Genomic DNA, 22655 nt, shown 5'->3' with positions numbered 1-22655 from the left:
GGAAGGGGAGATGGATCCATCTCCACCTCTAGCCTTGTCCCCAGGTGGATGGCTGTCTGGGCAAGGCAAGCAGCCGTCTACCCAGGAAAGGGGTGGGGAGCAGTTAAAGGGACAGGAGGGCGGGGGGGAAAAGAAGCGTACGCACCTGATCCTCTTCCCCCACCCACTGCCCTCTTTAACTGACATCTGTGCAGGGGGCATGGGGGAGTTATTCACAATTTTTCACATTCACAGTGGTCTTCCGTCTCTAACCCCCACTAATATGGAGGGCCGAGTATACATGTTTTCAACCACCTGTATAGTACCTTTATACTGGTATTGATAGATAAATACAGTCAGCCCTCCATTTTGGCGTGGATCTGTTCCCGTCACACACCCACACACCCCGTGAAAATGGAAACTCACCAATACTCAAGCCCCATACTTGGGAACGCATCCCATTTTGACCCCTTCCATTTGCTCCTCATGAGTAAGTGAGTGTTGCGGATCTGAAGTCTGGACAGATGGAGGAGCAACTGTAGATAAATACAGTGTGCCAGCGTCATATGCGGGTGTGCCATATGAGGCTTCCAGCATACACTGTAAGCCGTGCCAGAAAGACTTCTCCTGCCAGGTGCGTACCGCAGGAACTAGCCCCATTATTTTTAATGGGGCTTGAGTTTACACATTTTTCCTTCATGCGGCGGCATCCAGAACAGATCCCCCGCATAAGGAAAGGGCCAACTGTACCACCTGAAGTAACAAAAAGCATCCATTAGGACAATGTTTGTAGGCTTGCCTTCCCTCTAGGCATGTTCCTGTAACTTGACTTGTAATGAAGATGCTGTTCAATTATTTTCCTAGCTCTCTTTCTAACTCCTTTACATAAGCTCCAGAAAGGTGCATAATATTGTATGGCGAAATCCTGCATGGTGAAATGGATATAGCTTTGTGCAGTTTATAAATGTTTCAGTTGCTCGCAGCATCTATTTCCAATCTTGTTGCTTTCAATGGATGGGAGCAGGTAAGCAAAGATCTTTAATTCAATGTATATTTTTGTGAGTAATGATATATATCTTTTGTCTTGAATTTTAAAAGCTGACATTTTTAATCTGCTCACCATTGAGTAAAAGTTTGTCATATTTCACTCCCATTGAAAATGGTAGAATTTTAGCACTTATTAATGAGGTTTAAAGGAGATTTTATTATTTTCAGGTAGCATTCATCATAACTAAACCAACATTGTTTAATGGACTAAGCTGTGAGGATGGCTCACACTCTATTTTCAGTCATTATAATTTAATTTCTTTTGGAAATACTGATATTGTTCTATCTTTTTTCAACACAGGACCAAACTGTGCCTGCTTTTGGCAGTAGTATACTTAACAACACAAGATGCAGATTCAAAAGAACTTATAATCAGGAGACATTTGAACCCTGAAGGATTTATGAATGTTGTAAGCTACTTGATGCATTTGGGAAGAGTTGACTATGTTAATCTGACAAAATAATGTAATTTTCCTTTTAAGATATTGGAAGCAGGTGCTTTCCCAGCAGAATCACTGTGACTGCCTGGTCGGTCACTAATGCAAATCAATTAATCTGAATTTGTTTTGACTCAATTCTTACTTCCTATTGCCATTTAGACAAAATTGTCTGGAGTAGACATTTTATTTTATGTTGTTTTCTTACTCTCCTGACACATCTCTCTAAATATTAGAATTCGTCTCTTATTTCATATCCCCTTTACCTTCACACATAAGAGATCTTTCTCTGATGGCTAAGATTATCACATGTGCCTTATTCTAAGGGATAGTTGAAAGTTGGAAAGCTTGTTTCTTATAGGACTGGCAGATACCCCTTATTATAAAGGACGTATCCCTAAGTTTTTTCATTTTATATAGGTTGAAGAAGACACTCAAAATTCCCAGTATTTTGGGGTGTGGGCCTTTCATAAAAACAGAATTATCTCCTTCGCAGAATGTATAAATATTGACAATGTGTTAATTTTACAGGAAAAATACATGGCTAAGTTAAGTGAAATCAAAATGTCCATTTGTTATTTTGGGAGAATACAACTTATTAATAGCTGCTTCATGATTGCTAACCTGGCATGCAACAAATTTTGACTGTCTCTTATTGTTATTTTGAAAACCTGCCAACACTACCACCAGCCCAGGATCTGACAAATGCTGCTGTAAAGAAAGGCTAGTGTTTCATCGCCTTCTTGCAAGTACCATCCCAAAACATTTGCTTTACAATTTCTGAAGACTCAAAAGAAAAATTTCATTTTGCTCCAGCTTTTTATGCTTTATTGACAGCATGAAATATGTTTTGGTAAAGGTAAAGATAAAGGTTTTCCCTTGACAAGATTGTCTAGTTGTGATCGATTGTAGGAGGTGGTGTTCATCTCCATTACTAAGCTGAAGAGCCAGTGTTGTCAAGGGGTGTAACAGGCTTTGCTGCTTTGAGCCATATATTGAGACATTTACATGCCCGCACAAGGTGGCAGGAATTCCTCAGGAGTAGGAATCAGATGAATCTGGCACTGAAACGTGACATACAAGAGCAATAATTATTTAAAGGTCTTCAAATATGTAGTTTCTGTATTGAAAGGATTTTCAGTTGTGTACCAAATTAGAACAGCCCAATACAGGCGCGTTACAGATACGCCTAAAAGTACGTGCTCAGCACATACTAGGGATAGAAAGGGGCGTCCCTTCTGGACGCCCCCAACTCTAGTATGGGCTCAGCGTGTACAAAATGGCGGCACCCGTTCCACACGGGGGCCGCCATGACGACGTCACGAACGCGCCGCCTCCAAACAAGGCGGCGCAGACGTGATGTCGCGCCACGTGAGGGCGCATTGAGCGCCCTTTCTGTAGCGCGAAAAGGAGCTCCAAAACGGAGCTCCTTTTGCTGTTTGCGTCACTGGCGCAGCCTTCAGACGGCTGCGCCAGCGACGCAAGGGAGAAAGGGGCCAAGCGGCCCCTTTCTCCTCCTCCCCACCGTCGCTGGGTGTCCTTGGAGCTTCAAGCCCCAAGGACACCCCTTTCTAGGCCGCGGGGCCTGTAACCCGCCACAGTTGCCATTTGAGGCTAGGGAACCCATGGTAACTCAACTATCAGACCACATAATTTCTCATGAAATGACGTTGTCTTAACTGAAAGGCCTATGTCACATTTAAATTTAGGGATGGCAAAGCCTCCCTTTTCCTGATTTAGGAAATAAGGGTGCTTTTGAAATTCTAGATATTTTACCCTGATTGTTTCTTTGTCATGGTTCCATCTGCTGGTAGAGCAGATCATTGGAAAGAAAAATAGAAATTTTGAAAGAACATTTTTTTTTATATTCTTGCTGTGCTATGTAAAAGTGCAGTTGATGCTAAGTTTATGCAAATATGGGTGGATACTGCCCTCAGTACAGCTGGGTTAATTCTTTTGTAATTTGGATGCTCTCTAAATCTCTTCCATCTAAATGTCTTAGAAACTAATTGCTGACACAGATTTCTTGTGTGATTGTTGCAGAATGAAATTCTCCATTACTGGGGATACCCCAGTGAAGAGTATGAAATCTTGACAAAAGATGGTTATTACCTGAAGGCATACAGAATTCCTCATGGTATACACAGCCCCGTAAAGACAGGTATTTTTGGAATGCAATATTGTGGCTTTGAATAAAGATATTCCAATCCTGTTCAAAGAGGTGGAGCTGTATATTTTATACAAGGTTGGGTGGGTATGCTCGCCAGAAGAGATGCGTCTTAAGTGCCCTCTTAAAGGTCTCCAAGGAGGTAGTAAGACAGATCTCTTCTGGAATACTATTCCACAATCTTGGAGTGGCTATAGTAAAAACTCTTTGGGAAGCTGAGGCTAGTCTAGCTGTTTTCAATTCCAGCAAATTCTCCCCCATTGTTCTGAGAGTGTGGGGTGGATTATATAGGGAGATGCGTTCCCGTAAGTAACTTGGGCCCAGGCCATGTAGGGCTTTAAAGGTAATGACCAACACCTTGTATTGCACTCAGAAGCAAATTGGTAGCCAGTGAAGATCTTTTAAGATTGGTGTTATATGGTCAAACCTTGGGGAGCAGTGACCAATCTGGCTGCCATATTTTATACTAACTGAAGCTTCTGAACTTGGTACAAGGGTAGCCCCATGTAGAGCGCATTACAAAAGTCAAGATGAGAGATTACCCAAGCATGTACTACTGCTTCAAGGTCCTTTCAGTCCAGGTAGGGACGCAGTTGGCGTATCAACCGAAGTTGGTACCAAGCACTCCTGGCCGTCGCATCTTCTTGAGATGACAACTGTAAAGATGGATCCAAGAGTACTCCCAAACTGTGATCATCATCCTATAGGGGGAATGTGACCCCGTCCAGGACAGGTTGACAAATTTCCTTCCCCAGACCTGAGGATCCTATCGCAAGTACCTCCATTTTCTCTGGATTCAACTTGAGATTTTCTTCCCTCATCCAGCCCATTACCAACTCAAGGCAGGCATTCAGAGGAGAGATCTTGTAGCACCTTTGAGACTAACTGAAAGAAAGAAGTTGGTAGCATGAGCTTTCGTAGACTTAAGAGCCCGTACAGACAGGCCAAAATAAAGCTGCTTTGGGTCACTTTGGAGGTATGCTGTTTAAATGATGCATGTGTCCTAAGAAGCCAGAAGCCATGTCAAAGCCATGCTCCATTCTTAAGGACTGGAGTGCAGCTTTAGCGCAACTTCTGGCCTCTTAAGATGCATATGTCATTTAAACAGCAAACCTCCAATGTGCCTCAAAACAGCTTTATTTTGGCCTGTCTGTACCGGCCCTTCCTCAGATGCATTTGGTGAAATGCTATTGGTGTGAGAGAATATAAATTCAAATTCAAAATCCTTTATGTACATAAATAAGTGATGGCTCCAGTTTTAGCAATGGTCATATGTGAACAAAGGCATTAGAAACTAGCCTTTGTTTATGGAAATGAAATGGCAAGTCCATTTTGGCATAGGAAACTAGCCTGCAGGTGAAGAGAATAGATGAGTGTAGGACACCCCCAGAACTAGTCTTCTCTGAGTGCATCTGAGGTCCGGGGGGAGGGTGGGGGGGGAGTAGCAATAGTGCCACAATTGACTATGTAGGGATCATTAGTATAGATTAGCTACAGATGTGTAATTTCAGGTTATGCATCTATAAGTGTGATATTGAATTCCAGCCAGTGAAATGTTGTGCAAAATATACTGCTTTCTTTGCAAAAATGGTTTTGATGTAAAATATATTTCGTGTGAATGAAACTGTGTAAAAAATATCCAAGGTATGAGATATTTTTGAAAAATGCACAAAATGTCTTGGAAGCTTTTGAAATTATTTGCTTTCTGCATGTAACAAGGTAATTAGCAAGAGTTTCCATGCCTACTATTTACACTAGAATCACCACATTTTTCACCCAGGCTAGAAAAGCCTTTGCAGGATTTAGTTACTGTCTTAGTACACTGACCTGATGTGCCACAGATACAGTGGACCCTTGTTATACGCTGGGGTTTGGTTCCAAGGTCCCCCGTGTATAACAAAATCCGTGGATGCTCAAGTCCCATTAAATATAATGAGATAGCAAAATGGTGTCCCTTATAAAAATGGAAAATCAAGGTTTGATATTTGAAATTTACACTTTTTTGGAACATTTTCAAACCGTGGATGCTTGAATCCGTGTATTAAAAAAATCAGTGTATAAGAAGGGCCGACTGTACATCTGCGTATGAGGCTGATAACCAGATGGAGGGGGAAAGGGAACAGATTGGAATATGTTACTTTTAAAAAAAAATGCAATTTTTTATTAAAGCTTAACATTCTCATTACAAGCATCCACCAAATCAACCAATTCTACAAAAAATATGATCAATTTATACAATTTTCCCATACATCTCTTATCCATACCTATATCTGTATACATCTTTATTACCTTGCTTACACATGTTAAGCCTTTCTTGCTAACATTGCAAGTTCTATATAGACTACCACTACCAAACAAACCTGGAGCTTCTGTGGATTTTGTATCTTCATCCGTCCGTTTTGCAACTTAGATTAAGTTTTTTCAGCTTTATTAACTTACATTAATTCTATTTCTCTTTTCCAATACTCCGTAAGTAATTCCCATTCCTCATGGGTCGTATTATTAGTCTCTTCTTTTAGGTTTCTAGAAATTCTGTCTACATTTCTCAGCTCTAATACATATTTCAGCCATTCCTCTAAAGTTGGCGTCTGTGTGGACTTCCAATGTTTTGCAAACACTATCCTCGTGGCCGTAACCATATACAGGATTAGTTTTAGATATTTTCTTTCTATATTTCTGTCTAACATGAAGGTCATGTTTAGTGGAATATGTTACTTTGTTCAAAAGTCAGTGCACACAAAGTTGGTTTAAAAAAGAATTTATTGATACCGACCTAAAACCTGGGGAGTTTGTTATTGTTAATGCTAGGCAAGCTTGTATGTAATTCACTGTATTCTTGATAAATTGTTAATTAAGCAATTTTAAAGGCAACTGTGGGATTTATAGAGTGTGGCTTATTTGACTGACACTTTTCCCCCCTAGTGGCACATGTTATTATTGGCCTGGTACAGACTGCCCCAAAAGGGCGGTCTGTCGGCGCCCTGGTTTGCTCCACAAGGAAGCTGCAGCAGACAAACTGTGCGGCTTCCTTGAGGAGCAAAAAGAACCTGCAAAAAGCAGGTTCTTTTGCAGCTCCATAATGACGCCACAGTGTGCCAATGGTGCACTCACGATGTCATTATGGTGCTGCGACGTGCAGACACTAGGCATCCGTCATGTCAAAATGGCGGCGCCCAGCTATACAGGGCACCACCATTTTGACGTACGGAAGACGTGCTAGGGTTGCAAGGCATCTGTAAGAGACGCTCCGAGGCAACCCTAGCACATCATCAAGACGTGTCACGAGGCCCGTCTGTACTGGGTCACTGACTCCTTTGAAAGTGCTCTTTCTGTAGTTTTAAATTTCATCCCCTGGCCAGACATTTCCCAGACATTTTGGATTACAAATACTACAGTCTGATGGTAGTATGCAATGACATCTGGAAATTGCTTAGTTGGGGATGGCTGCTCTAAAGCATGGGTCTAATAATCTAATCTATTAGTAGTCTGTTCAATTAAGTTCTGTCACTCATTTCCTAATATCTTTGTTACACAAACTCTAACATGTATGTTCACCCTTCACAGAATGTGAATTGTTTGCCTAGATAGCAAAGGCAAAAAAATAAAAAATAAAAATGATATACTCACTCCAGCTAGAGGCCATTATTCCATAAATCAAGAAATGGCTATGAAATAATGTAGAGAAAAATGGTTCTAATGCTTGAAATTCCCATATTATTATACATTTACTAAGACCCTCTCCAGGAAAAATATCATCATCATCATCATCATGGTGTTGGAAGAATTATTTAAAAGTTTGTCAGCTCTAAGCCAGGACTTATTATATATTCAAGAATGACTAACCCTACCATTGAGTTTTAGTGCACCAGTATCCGCTACAAATAGTTAGGTCTGTCCAAGAAAAATTACATTGTTTCTTTGACAGCAGACAATGGCTTCTGTCCAAACAGGATCAGCCTTATACAGTCAGAGTGGAAGGCTTGGATGCTCCATCTGAGCACTGTAAAATTCACTATCCTGAATGTCCATCCACTGATTAATGTTCTCCTTGGTTTCAGGACCAAAGCCAGTTGCACTACTCTTATGCGGTCTGGTGATTGAAACCAGAGAATTTATTTCCAATCTTCCCAACAATAGCTTGGGATTTGTTCTAGCAGATGCTGGCTATGATGTCTGGATTTTAAATAACAGGGGGACCACATGGTCTCGAAAGCATCAGAACCTTACGATTGATCAAGAAGAATTCTGGAATTTCAGGTAAGGTCTTGTGGAAATCTGTAGCTTAGCTGGGCAGTTCCGCACTGTACAATTATAGCAGTTTGATATCACTTTAATTGTCACACTTCACACTTCATTCTTTTTTTTTTTTTCAAATTAAGAATGGGTGATAAAATTTCATATGAATTATAAACTAACATAGGAGCTTATCACTCCGCATTTTAAACAGGCTCCAGCCTCCTGAGTTGGAGTTGGGATGCGGGATGGAGGTGGGGAGTATTGCACACTAAATCACCTTTGAACCTCTGGCTGCCATCAGCCCAGGTCCCAGCCATGTCCAAGCCATGCTCTGCCAGTACTTTTTAGGAGTTGAAAAGCTTTCCAACTTCTAAAAAGTACTGGCAGAGTGCAGCTGGGACACAGGCTGATGGCGGCTGGTGATTCGGTGGTGATTTAGTGTGAAATAATTCCCTCCTCCATCCTGGCTTAAAATGCTAAGTGATAAGCTCCATTGAAAATATTCATTTATATATGTTTGAGACGGTGTAGTCTATAATAGAAATGTCAGTAAAATTTACAAGCCTTTGGCCTTGCCTAGACCTGGAAATGGGCTTTGAGAGTCTGCTAATACTTATTCAAAGAAGAAATGAACATTTAAAATTCCTACATTTTCTTCTGCAGAGACGCCTTCCTGGTTTCAAAATTGTATTGAAAGGTTACTGTAAGGAAAAATGCTCACAGGGAGAGAGAGAGAATAAAAGGCAGATGCTAGTTTTCCATAGTTTTCTTCATAGCAGAATTTTAACCCAGTCTATTGGGCCATAGGTGGGCATCTTAGTTCTAATATATGCATCAGCTGTTTTAGAGGGCCACTCAATTCCCAGCCAACTTCCTGTGGTCTACCACTGGCATTACCAAATGTGTTGCTACTGTCACAATTCCAGCAAACTCTTGCCACTAATTTCCTTGAAAACAAGATAAACACTATGAGAAATGTAGTTCCACTTTTTAACAAAGACACTTCATATCTTAAAGACTGGGGGAAATGGTATTTTCACTAGTATCACAGCAGCAAATTTAGCACCAGTAGTCATGGAAGTGGGGGAGCAGACCCTCATAAATTCAGGGAGTGCCAATCCAGTTGCCTGAGCTCTAAAGGTTTGCCCTAGGCCACGGTGTCCAAGGCTTAAAAATTTGTCCTAGACAATGGTGGTCAAAGAGTGGCCCTCCACATAGTGTTGGACTTCCAGTCCCAAGCTATAGCCAAGAAAGCCAATGAGGACGATGCTTGACTTCAATTCCCAGCAACATCTCGAGGGCAAAACTGTGGAGATACTACCTGCTGGTGATGCTCTAACTAAATTTTCTACACTGGGGGGGTGGGGGGGTGTTGGACATTATAGCCTATGATGCCCCTTCCAAATCTATGATTTTACAATTCTCTGATTATCTGTGGCTTTGACTAGAGCAGTGTTTCTCAGGCATCCTGATGGGAGAGACTGGCATTTCCCACCTAATGTGCCAAGGACTGGTACTATATTTATGTCCATTGGCAACACCTGCTTCTTTCTTTCCTGGAAACTTGCCACGGAGCCACATTTGATGGCTCACGGATGGACACTGGTGGAAGGCTGGGAGATGGGAAAAGGCCAGCAAAGGCAGAGATCTTGTCTTCACATAAACAGACCGTTAACTTACATAATGGTTCTAAGTAACTGTTGAACTAAACCAAAAGCTCACTATGAACACCGTTTGCTATGTTTTGAACAAAATTAAAATGTTAAGAAAACAATGAACAAGGGATAGCAAAAGGTGGGGGAAAACAATTTATGCTTTAAAAAACATATTCTAAAATTTTGCAGTTTATGGCATTTTGACCAACACAGTCTACCTTGGCATGGTGGCACACCTTGTTGAAGTTTTTGCCTCCATTGCAAAAGAGAGACACTGAGCATTCCCCACCATCTTGTTTTATTTTTCCAAATTTGTATGAAAATTCTGTGCAAAACTGGCATCTTTTTCGATTCTGGCTGGACAGGCTGATTGATCCAAAGACACACAAAAAGCCAGCCAAATGCTACTGCTTTTTAACATGTCATGCAAGAAGGCAACAATTACCACAGTTTTAAATTGTGCATTTAAAGAAATGTACAAAATTGGTCTCAAAATATGCAAATTCTCTGATACTGTACAAAATAATAAGATCAAAGCAATCAAGCAAAAACAAACAATGGGTTAGGAACCGGGGTCAGAAAACATAACATGGAAACCAGAGCTGTAACTGTTTTAGGTCTGTGGTGTGGGCAACAATATCTATAATGTTCTTGTTTATGTCAGTGAGATTGACATCTTTAACTTTATAAAATATGGGATGCATTATTTCTTTTAAAATATAAAAATGATTCCCAGACATAGAAATAATAAATAATAAATTTTTTATTTCTATACCGCCCTTCCCATGATCAGGGCGGTGTACAGCATATTACCAATACAAATACAATCACAGCACAATAAATAATAACAGCTATAATCATTAAAATTACATTAAAACCAATTTCTGGCCAGCCGACCACTGCTGCCAGAGGGGGAAGCTAACCAGGACCAGTATCCAGGAATGCTAATAAAAATAAGAAGGTTTTAAGCTCCTTCTTAAACTGGGCCAGGGAGGTGGCCGAGCGGAGCTCTATGGGCAGCGTGTTCCAGAGGGATGGGGCCGAGATGGAAAAGGTCCTTGAGGTGGAGGCTAACCTTGCCCCCGGGACCCTCAATAGCTGCTGCCCAGATGTTCTGAGTGTGCGGGGCGGATTGTATGGAGAGAGGCGGTCCTTAAGGCCTTTTGGATAATAGGTTTAGCTAGCATTTGCTGCACTTGCCAGTGGCTATTACCCTTCACTTCCTTCTCAGGATTCACTACTAAGTTTCAGTTCACCTCCTTAGGCAATCACCTCTACACTTTCTCCTGTTCAGATTTATATTACCATGTTGTCTAGAAAATATGGGAGTTGTAGTCCAACAACATGATGGCAGCAAGTTGCGGGTGGCTCCAGTCCATATACTGCTATATTAAAATATAGATGGGCAAATTTTCATCTCTTCTGTCTACATGTGTTACAGTTTTCATGAAATGGCAATTTATGATGTGCCAGCAACTATAAACTTTATCCTTCAGAAGACTCAACAAGAAGCATTATATGTTGTTGGTCATTCCCAAGGATGTTCACTGGGTAAGATAAGATGAATAAAATAACATGTATTTACTCTTTTATCTTTAGCTATTAGGACTAGCTAGGGAGGTTGCAGTGGACCAGCCTCAGGGCTATAGCAAAGGCCACCCCTGCGCATCTTGATAGAGTTTGTCTTGTCAAAATGTTCAGTATGGAAGGTATGCTCTCATTAGGGTTTTGAATATTTCCACTAATCATATAACCGAAAACCAAACGTTCTTCACAAGGTGGCAAAATGTTGCTATATTGTATGTAAATTACGCCCTCAACTGGTTGCTGACGAAAGCTGAAATGTTTACAGCTGATCTGAAATTGTATCTGAAATTGTATAGACAATTTTTAATAACTGTACTGTGTAATTGTTATATTGTCAATTTTTGTATTGGTCAGTGACCGAATAAAATTTTACTACTCCACTAATCACTGCAAAATGTCAACACAAAAGCCAGATAAGAAACCCGTTGAAAGTACTGGCCACAAGATTGTTACACTTGAAAACATCTCAATTCAGCTTGGATCAGTTCAGGGAAAACCTTGTTCAACTTCAGTTTGCTCATGATGCTTCAAACTGACAACTTTCCCCTCTCTCTCATGGAATTGGAGGGAATGTTTATATGTAATGGCCCATTAAAGGGGGAGATTATGCCTCCCAAAATCTATACAAAAGGGGCAGGGAGGTTTGGCCACATTCCTTTAAAAAGCTTATTTTTAAAAAAGTGCTCTGCCAGTCAATAACAAATCTTTGCAGAATTGGGTGGATCAGGACTACTAGTTTTCAGAAAAAGACATGCAGAGAATTTTGTTCAAGACTTCTACAGTCTGGGGATTTCCTGAAAAAGGGTGGTGTATTTATTTGCTTTGTTATAGTTTTTTGTGGGTTTTGGGGGTTATGTGGCCATGTTCCAGAAAACTTTCTTCCTGACGTTTCGCCAGCATCCGTGGCTGGCATCTTCAGAGAATGAATGTTTTGTTAAATTTTGTTCTGTTTTGCTGGGTTATAATCCAGAAAAATTTCTGTAGGATAGGTACAAAATTCTTCCTAGAAAAGGACTTCAAATGTTTGCAGTAGGCCATATTGTGGTAAGCCATCAGTTGGTGTCACCAGACAGCAGACTGAGGCAGTCACACAAGTCACCCATCACACCTGTCTTTTTCACTATGGGGAGGAATATTGTGCATCTATGTAAATTATAATTGAATTATAATGGTTGTCTGAATTTGCATGTATGAGTAGGTATAAATATCTAATCACCTACAACTTTTATGCAAATCTGACTCCTCTTTTTTGATGATGAATGTCTCCCTTTTCCATGGCATAGAACTGGCAAGCTTGCTGTCCAAGCCTTTTGGACTACAGTTCCCATAATCTTGCTCTATTGTTTATGCTGACCTAAGAGCCCAGCCCTGTTCACCGTGCAGTTCAGAATTAGTTTCATAGTCATAAATCATCCCCATCTGAGCCTTGGTTGGATTAGATGGCTGCCAAGCAGGAATGGAATCACTCCTTTCTGCATAGCCCACATGACTGTCTTCAAAACTCTAATGTAGGGCTGATAACTGAACTCCTCCGGATGTTGTATTTCATTTGCATCTCCTGTCATTCATAGCCAACATAAACAGTAGAGCAAGATTATGGGAACTGTAGTCCAAAAATACATGCAGAGCCACAATTGTCCCTTCTTGCCCAAGTGCAAGGTTGACTCCTAATTTAAGACATCTAGGGTTCTTAAATTCAAAGGAAAGGTTTCAGTGGATGGAAGTCTAAGATACACAAGCCAATACATATACGTAGCACCAGTAATACCATTTATTGTATTTAATTCTGTTACCCAAATGATTGTTGTTATGTGCCTTCAAGTCGTTTATGACTTATGGCAATGCTAAAATGAACCTATCATGGGATTTTCTTGACAAGTTTCTTCAGAGGGGGTTTGTCATTGCCATCCTCTGAGGATGAGAAGATGTGCCTTGGCCAAGATCACCCAATAGGTTTACATAGCTGAGCCAGGATTCAGACCCTGGTCTCTGGAGTCCTAGTCCAATGCTCAAACCACTACACCATGCAGGCTTTCACCCAAAACCTAACAAACATAAAAAGAGTTTAGAGTCAAGACCCAAAGGCCAATGGAAATATTAATCCCGAATGCACATGTCCACACATTTTTCTCTACAGCTACTCTATTTGAAGTGTTTTGTTTTCTACAGGTTTAATTACATTTTCAGTCCTGCCACAGATGGCCCCAAAAATCAAGATCCTCCTTTGCTTTGCCCCTAGCTACACACTGGTGGGCATCAAGGGGCTTACTGCCATACTTTTGAATCTTCCTGAAAGACTCATAAAAGTAGGTATTACTTATGTATTACTAAATTATTGTATGTATTTTTTTGATAAATTAATTTAATGTATTTTTCATATATGGCATTAGAATTGAGCAATCCTTTCTACCATCCACTGAACTAAAATGAATGAACTAAAAATGGATTAAGTGAACGGTTAGCCCTGGTGGTGCCAATGTCAGAGACAGTGAATCTGCTTCGGTTTTTACTCTTAACTTTTAAAGGTGTTATCCAAGTTTCTGAACCTATTTTAGCGATAGGGTTCACAAATTCTGGTGGCACTTTTAAAGTTCTCCCTCTCACTGCACTGGATTAATTAAACTTTCTAAAAATTTTGTAATGATTTATTGTGCCCTCAATACAATTTCTTGCATCAGGGATGTTCTTGAGAACATCAAAGGCCTCAGAGGCCTCCTGAGGTTGATCAAAGCCTTTTCACCCACACCCACTTCATGTTGCTTAATACAGATGGGGAAGCATCTAGTTCTTCTTCTGGGATTAAATTTCAAGGGATAATTTCTGGTCATAAAAAAAAATCTTGCTGATGCTAAGGAGGTCATATATGGTCTGCTCAGTGCCTGGATGAGAAACCAATTACATAGTGGCCAGTGTAATGTATGGGGACCCTTGGGAGCATCCAGGAGAAAAGAGTAGCTGTCCCACTCCTGTATCTTTAGCATATTCACTGGATCTAGGAGGGTGACAGGTGTTTGCCCATGACTGCTTGGGAGGCCCACATCCTAGCCCAACCTCCAAAGTGAGCATGTGCAAGTCCAATAGTTAGTAGCTGAGTGGAACTGCTTGGGCAGAGCTACACATCCATCTTGTATGATGTAGGATCTCAGCCAATAAACAAAATGAAATGAATTAATCCTTGGATGCAATCATAATATGCCCCTATTACTCCCTTCATTTCTCATTATTGAGCATGATGGATGGAGATGAAGATACTTGGAGTCCAGTAATATCTGAAACATCACAGGTTTTTGGTAAACAGATTCACAATTTTCTGCACTTTTTTGTTTGTTTGTTTGTTTGCAGTCTATATGGGGCAATAAAGAATTCAGCGTTGCTAACAACAAACAGAAACACTCGCATGCCAAATTGTGCAGCTATCCCGTTATAGACAAGCTTTGCCTCCAAGCCTTTTTCATTGGTGCAGGATTTAATATGAAAAACCTAAATGCGGTATGTGGACTTCATATTTTCATTTATTTTGTAAAACCACCATACAGATATACATCACAACAAAAGAAAGACACATCAACTGTGCTTTACTTGTCACAGAGACACAATACCTTGCTACAACTCTCCTGGGTCAAATATTTTCCTTCTTCAAAATCAAGTTCCTTCTATTAGATAAATTAGTTCCATACTAAGGAAGCGGCAAATCTAGTATAAGTTGAGTTTCCCTTCTCTGAAATGCTTGGGACCAGAAGTGGTTTGGAGTTGGGATAAACACACACACACACAGAGTGAGAGAGAAATTTTGGTATATTTTGGATTTTTGGAATACAAGTAACATAGTATGTATTTGTAGTATAGTATTTATGAGACTGGAAAAAAGATGTGAGGCTGGAGAGAGCGCTAAGAGTCATCAGTGCTAAGAGTTATTCTTCACTCTTCAGTGCTAAGTGTTGTTACACTTCTAACATGAGATACAATTTATTTCTTCTTTCTCTTCTTGTTATATCAAACAAAAGATGCATCAGGTTGGATCTAGTGTCATTCATGCTTCAAATAGGCTCAGTGAAATAAACACACTTTCATGATGACTATATCTTTATCCAAACCATAATAACTTCATTATGACTAGTCTGTTATGTTTGTAAAACTTTTGATCTTCCTCCAGCTTAGTAAAATACAATTAGTTAGGTGGAACAAATAGTCACTCTGCTTCTGTGGCTGCTTTTACACTGCAGAAATAACACAGTTTGACAATGCTTAAAATGCCATGGCTCTATCCAATGGAATCTTTGGATTAATAGTTTGCTGAGGCACCATTGCTTTCTGACTGGGAAGGCTAAATATCTCATGAAACTTCAAATCTCACAATTCCGTACCATTGAGCCATGGCAGTTAAAATGGTGTCATTATTTCTGCAGTGCGCATGCAGCCTGTGTTGCAGCCACACAGAAGAAGTAATTCTAATGGTTCAGTTCTGGCCACAGTGTGGAACAGAGATGCACAAGAAGCCTGTAGGCACACCTCCCATGCTAAACTGAAGTGTATACATGTTACATTGGCCAAGACCCTGCACTGGGAGACATAACTACAAGACTTTAAGACATAGCTATGATAGTCAACCCCTCTGAAACCCCACATTTTCTCACCTGCAACCCCCCCTCGCTTGGCCATTTCCTGGTTGGTGGACAGCAGCAACGACATCCACATAGACCTTGGGGGTTACATCCAAGATCCCTGAAGATGAGGTCCTTGCTTCGTCTTCCACCATAGGAAAATAGCTGGATGCTTGTCTGCTGCTTCTTCTGCTCTCCACTGAACAGGAAAGGGAGCCTGTAGCTGAGAAAAGGTAGATGGGATGTTTTGGCTGTTGTACAGCCAGTTCAGAAAATTCTGGATTTGTAACAACCAAAAAAGCGAGTTGCAAAGGGACAAATCGAACTTATGTCATAGTAATTTACCCAACAGGATGCTAGCCATCATTTTGATTGTTATAATCTATTGTAAAATAAATACATTCATGCATTCATTCCTAAATTCTTAAGCAGTTTTTTTCTTTCCTGCTCTTTCTTCTTTTACAGAGTCGGGCAGATGTGTATGTTGGAATCTATCCTGATTATACTTCTGTAAAAACAATGATCCATTGGAGTCAGGTAGAGGTTAACAAATATTTTCCAGCATTTCCAGACTCAGGAGTCAACATTTCACCTTTTACCAGCTCTGGTGTTTGCGTGTTATAAGTTTTGTGTGTTGTTTTGAAAATTACCATGCAGAGATTTGTTTTTTCAATATTTTATTCCTACAAAAAGAGCTGTTGTGCTTTTTAAATGGTTGTGCACCTTCAAGATTTTTCCGACTTATGACAACCCTAAGGCAAGCCTATCAGGGGGTTTTCTTGGCAAGATTTGTTCAGGGGGCTTTGCCTTTGCCTTCCTCTGAGGCTGAGAAACTGTGACTTGCTGAGAGAGAGTGACTCAGTGGATTTTCATGATTGAGCAAGTCCTCCAGTCTTAGTCCAGCACTCAAACTACTACACCACACTGGCTCACCTTGTAATACTACCCTCTTACATTCCTGATTTTTGAGTTTTCATGTTGTCGTAGTGAGACTCCTCATTTACATCATTTATAAAGCTCAATTCTCATTTAAAGAAAATGAATATTAAAGTTGAAAATAATGTCCTTATCCATATATTGTTGAATTGCAGCTCCCAGCTTTCTTTACCAATGGCTCTGCTGGCAAAGGCTTTAACCACATCATTATTCTTGTCTTTTACTTAAAGGAATAAATTGTGGAGTAATGCTATATAAGACATAGAAACTATTTTAATGAATAATATTTAAGGCTGGGCTCAACTAGAGTAAACACCTTGACTAATGTCAGAACTTACATACTCAAGTCTGGCATTACCATAGGGGTGGTTTCTGTACATATGAAAGAGGAAGGTGTGCATTGTGTTTGGAAACTCAAGCCCTCATAGAGTCATAGAGATAATAAGAATCCAGAAATGACTTTTAAAAGACTTTTAAAAGACTTTTAAGATTAGTAGCTTCCACATTCCACATTTACCATGGGGAAAAGTTTGCTAAACCTTTACATTTGGAAATTACTTGTGATTTACAAACATTTCAAAACTCCTATTTTGAAAAGTCACTCAACTTCAAATTGAACATGACTCTTTCCATACCTCTTAGGTTGTCAAGTCAAATGAATTTAAATATTTTGACTATGGAGCAAAAAACAAAGCAATATACAACATGGTAAGGAAAAAGAAATTGTAACTGAATTGTTGAGTATCCAAATGACTGATTTTGTCTACAGGTTCAAAGAAACGGTATGTGCTGTTTTGTCCTTTTTGCCATCTTACTTGATTCCTTTGGAAAGTATGAAAAGTTGAGATGACTTCAAATAAATACAAAACATTTACTGAAATTATAACTTCTGTGGAAATGCAAGCATTCTTCATTTTGTGTCATTTATTCACTCAATATACCGTATATTCCGGCATATAAGACGACTGGGCGTATAAGACGACCCCCAACTTTACAACTTAAAATAGAGTATTTGGGATATACTCACTGTATAAGACCACCGCTCTCTTCCACGATAAGTCAGAAAGGAGCTGAAGGCACACGACAACAACAACAACAGCAGCAGCGGCAGAAAAGAAAGAGGGGGGAGGAGAAAAAAGGAGAAGGAGAAAGAAGAAAAGGAGGAGAAAGAAGAAGAATAGGAAAAAGAGGATAAAAAGAAAAGGAGGAGGAGGAAGAGGAAAGAAGAAGCGGAGGAGGAAGAGGGGGAGAAGAGGAGGAGGTGGAGAAAGAATAAGAGTAAGAGGGGAAGAAAAAGTAGAGGAGGAGGAGGAGAAAAAGAAGAGGGGAAGAAGAAGAGGAGGAGGAGAAAGCAGAAGATTAAGAGGAGGAGGAGGAGGAGGAGAAAAAGAAGAAGGGAAGAAGAGGAGGAGGAGGAGGAGGAGAAAGAAGAAGAGGAAGAGGGGAAGAAAAAGAAGAAGGGGAGGAGAAGAAGAAGAAAAAGAAGAGGGGAAGAGGAGGAGAAAGAGAAAGGGCCCAGCTAGCTGGCTGCCTTCTCCCGAGGCAGAGGAGCCGCGAGGCATGTCCTCCGCCTCGGAGAAGGCCTTGCAACCATGGACTCTCTTTAGGACCCAACCAGCTGGCTTGGCCTTCTGATAATGTCCGTAGAGTTGGAAGAGACCCCAAGGGCCATCTAGTCCAACCCCATTCTGCCATGCAGCAAATCACAATCAAAGCATCCCCAACAGATGGCCATCCAGCCTCTGCTTAAAGACCTCCAAAGAAGGAGACTCCAGTACACTTCGAGGAAAGAGTGTGTTCCACTTCTGAAATAACAGCATACACAACATTATTTCACTTGCCTCGACAACTCTTCCCGCCCTTCCTCTTGGTGCATCTACACTGTAGAATTAATGCAGTTTGAAGCCACTTTAAGAGCCGCTGCTCCATCCTATTGGAATCCTAGGATTTGTAGTTTTATAAGGTCTTTTGCCTTCTCTACCCAAAGAATGTGGGGGGGGGGGGGGCTGCTCCAAACTACAAATCCCAGGGATTCTGTATGGATGGAGCTGTAGCAGTTCAAGTGGCTCCTATTGGAATCCTAGGATTTGTAGTTTTATAAAACTTATAAAAACTACAAATCCTATGCTTCTGTGTGGCAATTAAAGTGGATGACAATTAAAGTGGATGGTGCATTCTACTTCTACAATGTAGATACACCGTGAGAGGCATGTGAGAAAGAAAGAAAGAAAGAAAGAAGAAAGAAAGAAAGCGGGAAGCCTGGAAAAAGCCTCCAGACAGACTCCTAAGGAGCAGCCTGGCTAGTTTCTCTGGGCACCAAGAGGAGGAGTTTTTCTTTTTCTCTCCAGTTAGCCAAAGAAAAGAAACAAAGGTCCAAAACACAGGGCAGCAATAGTCCAGTTTGAGAGGACTTTAACTGCCCTGGCCTAGTGCTAGGGAATCCTGGGAACTGGAGTTTATTGTGGCACCAGAGCTCTCTGACAGAGAAGGCTCAATCTTTCACAAAACTACATTTCCCAGAATTCCCTAGCACTGAGCCAGCAGTCTCAGATTGGATTATTGCTGCAGTGTGTTTTGGACTATAGTCTCCAGCCTGGCAACAAAAAGTGGGTCCTTGCTTCCTCCTTCCCAACTGACTGGGGAGCTCTCTCTTTCCCCCAACAAGGCTCCATCCTTCACAAGAGAAGGGAAGAGGAGAAGCAGAAGCAGAGTGCGGGAAACCCTCTGCTCCTTCTCTTGAGAAGGACTGAGCCTCTGGAGGAAAGGTAGAAAGACCTCCTGCCGCCCCTCCCCAGAGAGGAATGCCACCGCTTTCCCCCTGGGCGACCGGGAAAAGGAGGACAGGAGGGGAAGGGAGAGGAGGCAGCAAGGAAGGAAGGAAGAGAAGAAAAGGAAGAAAAAGTGAAGGAGGGAGGGAGGGAGGGAAGGAAGGAAGGAAGGGAAAAGTAGTGGAGAAAGAGAGAGAAACCTAGGAAGTGAAGGGAAGGAAGAAGGGAGGAAAGGAAAGGTAGGAAGGAAAGGAAAGGAAAGGAAAGGAGGAAGGAAGGAAGGAAGGAAGGAAGGAAGGAAAGAAGGAAAGAAGGAAGGAAGGAAGGAAGGAAGGAAGGAAGGAAGGAAGGGAAAAGTAGTGGAGAAAGAGAGAAAAACCTAGGAAGTGAAGGGAAGGAAGAAGGGAGGAAAGGAAAGGTAGGAAGGAAAGGAAAGGAAAGGAGGAAGGACGGAAAGAAGGAAGGAAGGAAGGAAGGAAGGAAGGAAGGAAGGGAGATGAAAGAAGAAAGGGGAGGAAGGAAAGGGAAGGAATGGAGGAGGATGCACCACGTGGCTCCTTTGCCTTCGGGAGAAGGCTTTGCCGCTGAGGGCTCTCTTTAGGACCCAGCCGGCTGGTTTGGCCTTTTTTTTCCCCAGCATACAAGACGACCCCCGACTTTGGGGAAGATTTTCCTGGGCTAAAAAGTCGTCTTATACACCGGAAAATACGGTAGTCATTCCTATTTCTGAGTTGCATGCTCCCTACCTAACTATATTGATCCTTTCAAACATTTGCTTTATTATATAGAGGGTGTGAGGGCCCTTTCTGAGTTAAATATTTAAACTTGAACAGTTAGAAACCAGGAGTAGATTTTTTTATGGAAGGAATGTCAGTTCATTTCCGGTATTCAAATCCAGTTATTGAGCTAAGAATATTCTTTAATTCCTAGAGCATTTCTTTAGCTTGTGTCTCTACTTGGTGGATCTTGGATTTCTTGTAACAAAGTAGGTTTTAAAAGCTTGACCTTTGTCCAGTCTATGTAGAAAGTTTGAGAAAATGAGAGAGTTTTTGAAAAGGAACATTGTCAAGGGATTATTTTTGTGGTGTCAGATTGCATATCCAAGAGTTCTGAAGATACTGCAAATGTCAGAGTGTGTGGGGTTGGGGAAGAAAGCATATAAAATCATTAGTGAAACTTGTTCTCACGTTCCTTCTCTTTTCTTCCACAGACCTCACCACCATTTTATAAAATAGAAGATATGACTGTGCCAACAGCTGTGTGGAGTGGTGGGAATGACATAATTGAACGCCAAACAGATGTTGAAAGTTTGCTTCCTCGAATCTCTAATTTAGTTTTCTATAAAAATATTCCCAGTTGGCAACATCTGGATTTTATCTGGGGCATTGATGCTCCAGAATGTTTATACAGTGATGTGCTTGGTCTGATGCAGAAGTTTAAATAAATATAATATGAGGAAGTAATTATGTATTCAATAATAAATTAATGGACATTTAAATTCACATTAATGGACATTCAAATTTACACTATTTTAGATGTTCTGGACATGGGAGGAACTCCTAACATTTATAATTAGTATGTGCACTGAAATCAGGATTTGCCTTTATTCATGATTTGTTGGCCTATACTTTTGTTATACATGGCCTACTATGCTGATTCCCAAGTTATCCTCTCTATTCTGTCTGTACTACCAGGAAACACCATTCTAGCCACACCATTCCAGCCAATGTCGAGTGTTAAGTCAATAGGTGTACACTGTTTTTGAAAGACTTTATCAAAACATCATCAGGCTTCCACCATTACCATCATACCTGTGTGTGTGCATGTGTGTTTTTTTGGGGAGGGGGGAAAAGTTCATTGGTCGCCCTACTGCAATATACTCTCTTCTTCGTCCCAATAGCCTAAACCTGCTCCACACTTGATCCAATACTCTTTTCACCTGATTTCTTTATTGGTACTGAGACTTAGCAATGGAAATAAAAATCACAGTTTTTCCTGTCCTTGTTGTAAAAGGGTGGCTCAACTAACTCATCCCCTTGGTGGTGCAATGGTTAAATGCCTGTACTGCAGCCACTCACAAGCCACAAGGTTGTGAGTTCAATACCAGCCAGGGACTCAGGATCTACTTAGCATGGCATCCTTCTGAGGTCACCAAAATAAGTACTTGTTGTGGGCAATTAGCTTACACATTGTAACCCCCTAAGGGTTACTGATAAGCAGTATAGAAATGTACTTGCTATTGTTCACCAAGACACCATGTCAAGGCAATGGTCAAAGGTGCAATATTTTTCACTTTGGGAGACACTTTTGCCAAGAAAAGAAAAATATTTGCATAGCACAATGTTTTTGCATAAAAACTGTAACCCCGCCCTCTCCCCAATGAAGGCCACACAGGACTCCCATCATGTAGTTGCACTAGCACAAGTGGCGTTTCTACTTGTGCACTTGTTCCTCATATTGATTTATGTCTGGTCACATGAAGACGTTTTTATAATTTAGATGATGCACACCCTGAAGCTGCCCCCAAGCTAGTGTCATGCCACCCACCCACCCAGACAGTGGGTAGTGTTGTGGTGCTCTGGTGGTGTGGCATTCATATGCTGCACACTGCAGGAGCACCAAAAAGCCATGGCGGCGATGGAAAAGCAACCCATCCTCTGGTGCAAAAAGGAGCGGCATTTTGATGCTTCTTTCTGTGCTGGAAAAAAGCCAGAGTGGGGCCATGTTGTGCGGTTTCCCCAGCGCCCACCCGGGTTTTTTAGGAGCTGTCTGTTTTGTTCAAAACATGGGTTTCCAGTGCAAAGATAAGTCTAGGGGTAGTCCCCAATTATGCTCCCATTTCTTCAGGGGAAGTTCATCCTCATCTAGAGAAGGTAACCTACCCAATCCTGGACCTAAAACTGAATAATACACAGAGTCTCTGTGGTCTTTTGTTATTCAAATTGAACTGAAATGATTACGTTATTTTGAAAAATCGGAGTCCCCTTGAGACCTCCCCCATATACCTAACCTAGGATGCCCTGCCTGTGTGCAGTCCTCTAGTCCCATCTTTCTGTAGTACTGAGGAGTGTCTTTCTGAATCACCACCCCTGAATCCTGAGACATTGTCTGAATGTACCTAGCAAGCCTCAAGTGCTAGCAAACTTTTACCAGCCCCTGTGTCCCAAAGCCCTGAGAGCAAGTCTAAGGAATTCCATACTACTATTCTGGTGAATCAGGATGATAGCCAATGACTCTGCTTT

At 41.1% G+C, this 22655-nt stretch overlaps 1 protein-coding gene across 1 annotated transcript; it reads left to right on the top strand.

The window, feature by feature from the left end:
* The first annotated feature begins 1388 nt into the window (after nucleotides 1–1388).
* On the top strand, nucleotides 1389–20857 carry LOC149318720 (lysosomal acid lipase/cholesteryl ester hydrolase-like). Its single transcript, XM_089510342.1, has 9 exons — nucleotides 1389–1436; nucleotides 3507–3624; nucleotides 7689–7887; nucleotides 10963–11072; nucleotides 13278–13414; nucleotides 14451–14597; nucleotides 16175–16246; nucleotides 17288–17353; nucleotides 20624–20857. The coding sequence occupies exons 1-9, from the start codon at nucleotides 1428–1430 to the stop codon at nucleotides 20855–20857; spliced, it is 1092 nt and encodes a 363-aa protein (XP_089366468.1). The 5' UTR covers nucleotides 1389–1427.
* The last annotated feature ends 1798 nt before the right edge of the window (nucleotides 20858–22655 follow it).

This window comes from Sceloporus occidentalis, unplaced genomic scaffold, assembly GCF_023333645.1.
Source record: "Sceloporus occidentalis isolate IW3139 unplaced genomic scaffold, rSceOcc1.0.p SCAF_2, whole genome shotgun sequence".
NCBI lineage: Eukaryota > Metazoa > Chordata > Lepidosauria > Squamata > Phrynosomatidae > Sceloporus > Sceloporus occidentalis.
The sequence above is the reverse complement of the archived record's forward strand: the minus strand, read 5'-3'. Positions and strand labels throughout refer to the sequence as shown.

Bases quoted from the DNA above. Each gene is read 5' to 3' on its own strand.
- LOC149318720 (XM_089510342.1), top strand. The intron at 11,073-13,277 runs GTAAGATAAGAT...TGTTTTCTACAG, and splicing joins TTCCCAAGGATGTTCACTGG to GTTTAATTACATTTTCAGTC. The intron at 13,415-14,450 runs GTAGGTATTACT...GTTTGTTTGCAG, and splicing joins TTCCTGAAAGACTCATAAAA to TCTATATGGGGCAATAAAGA.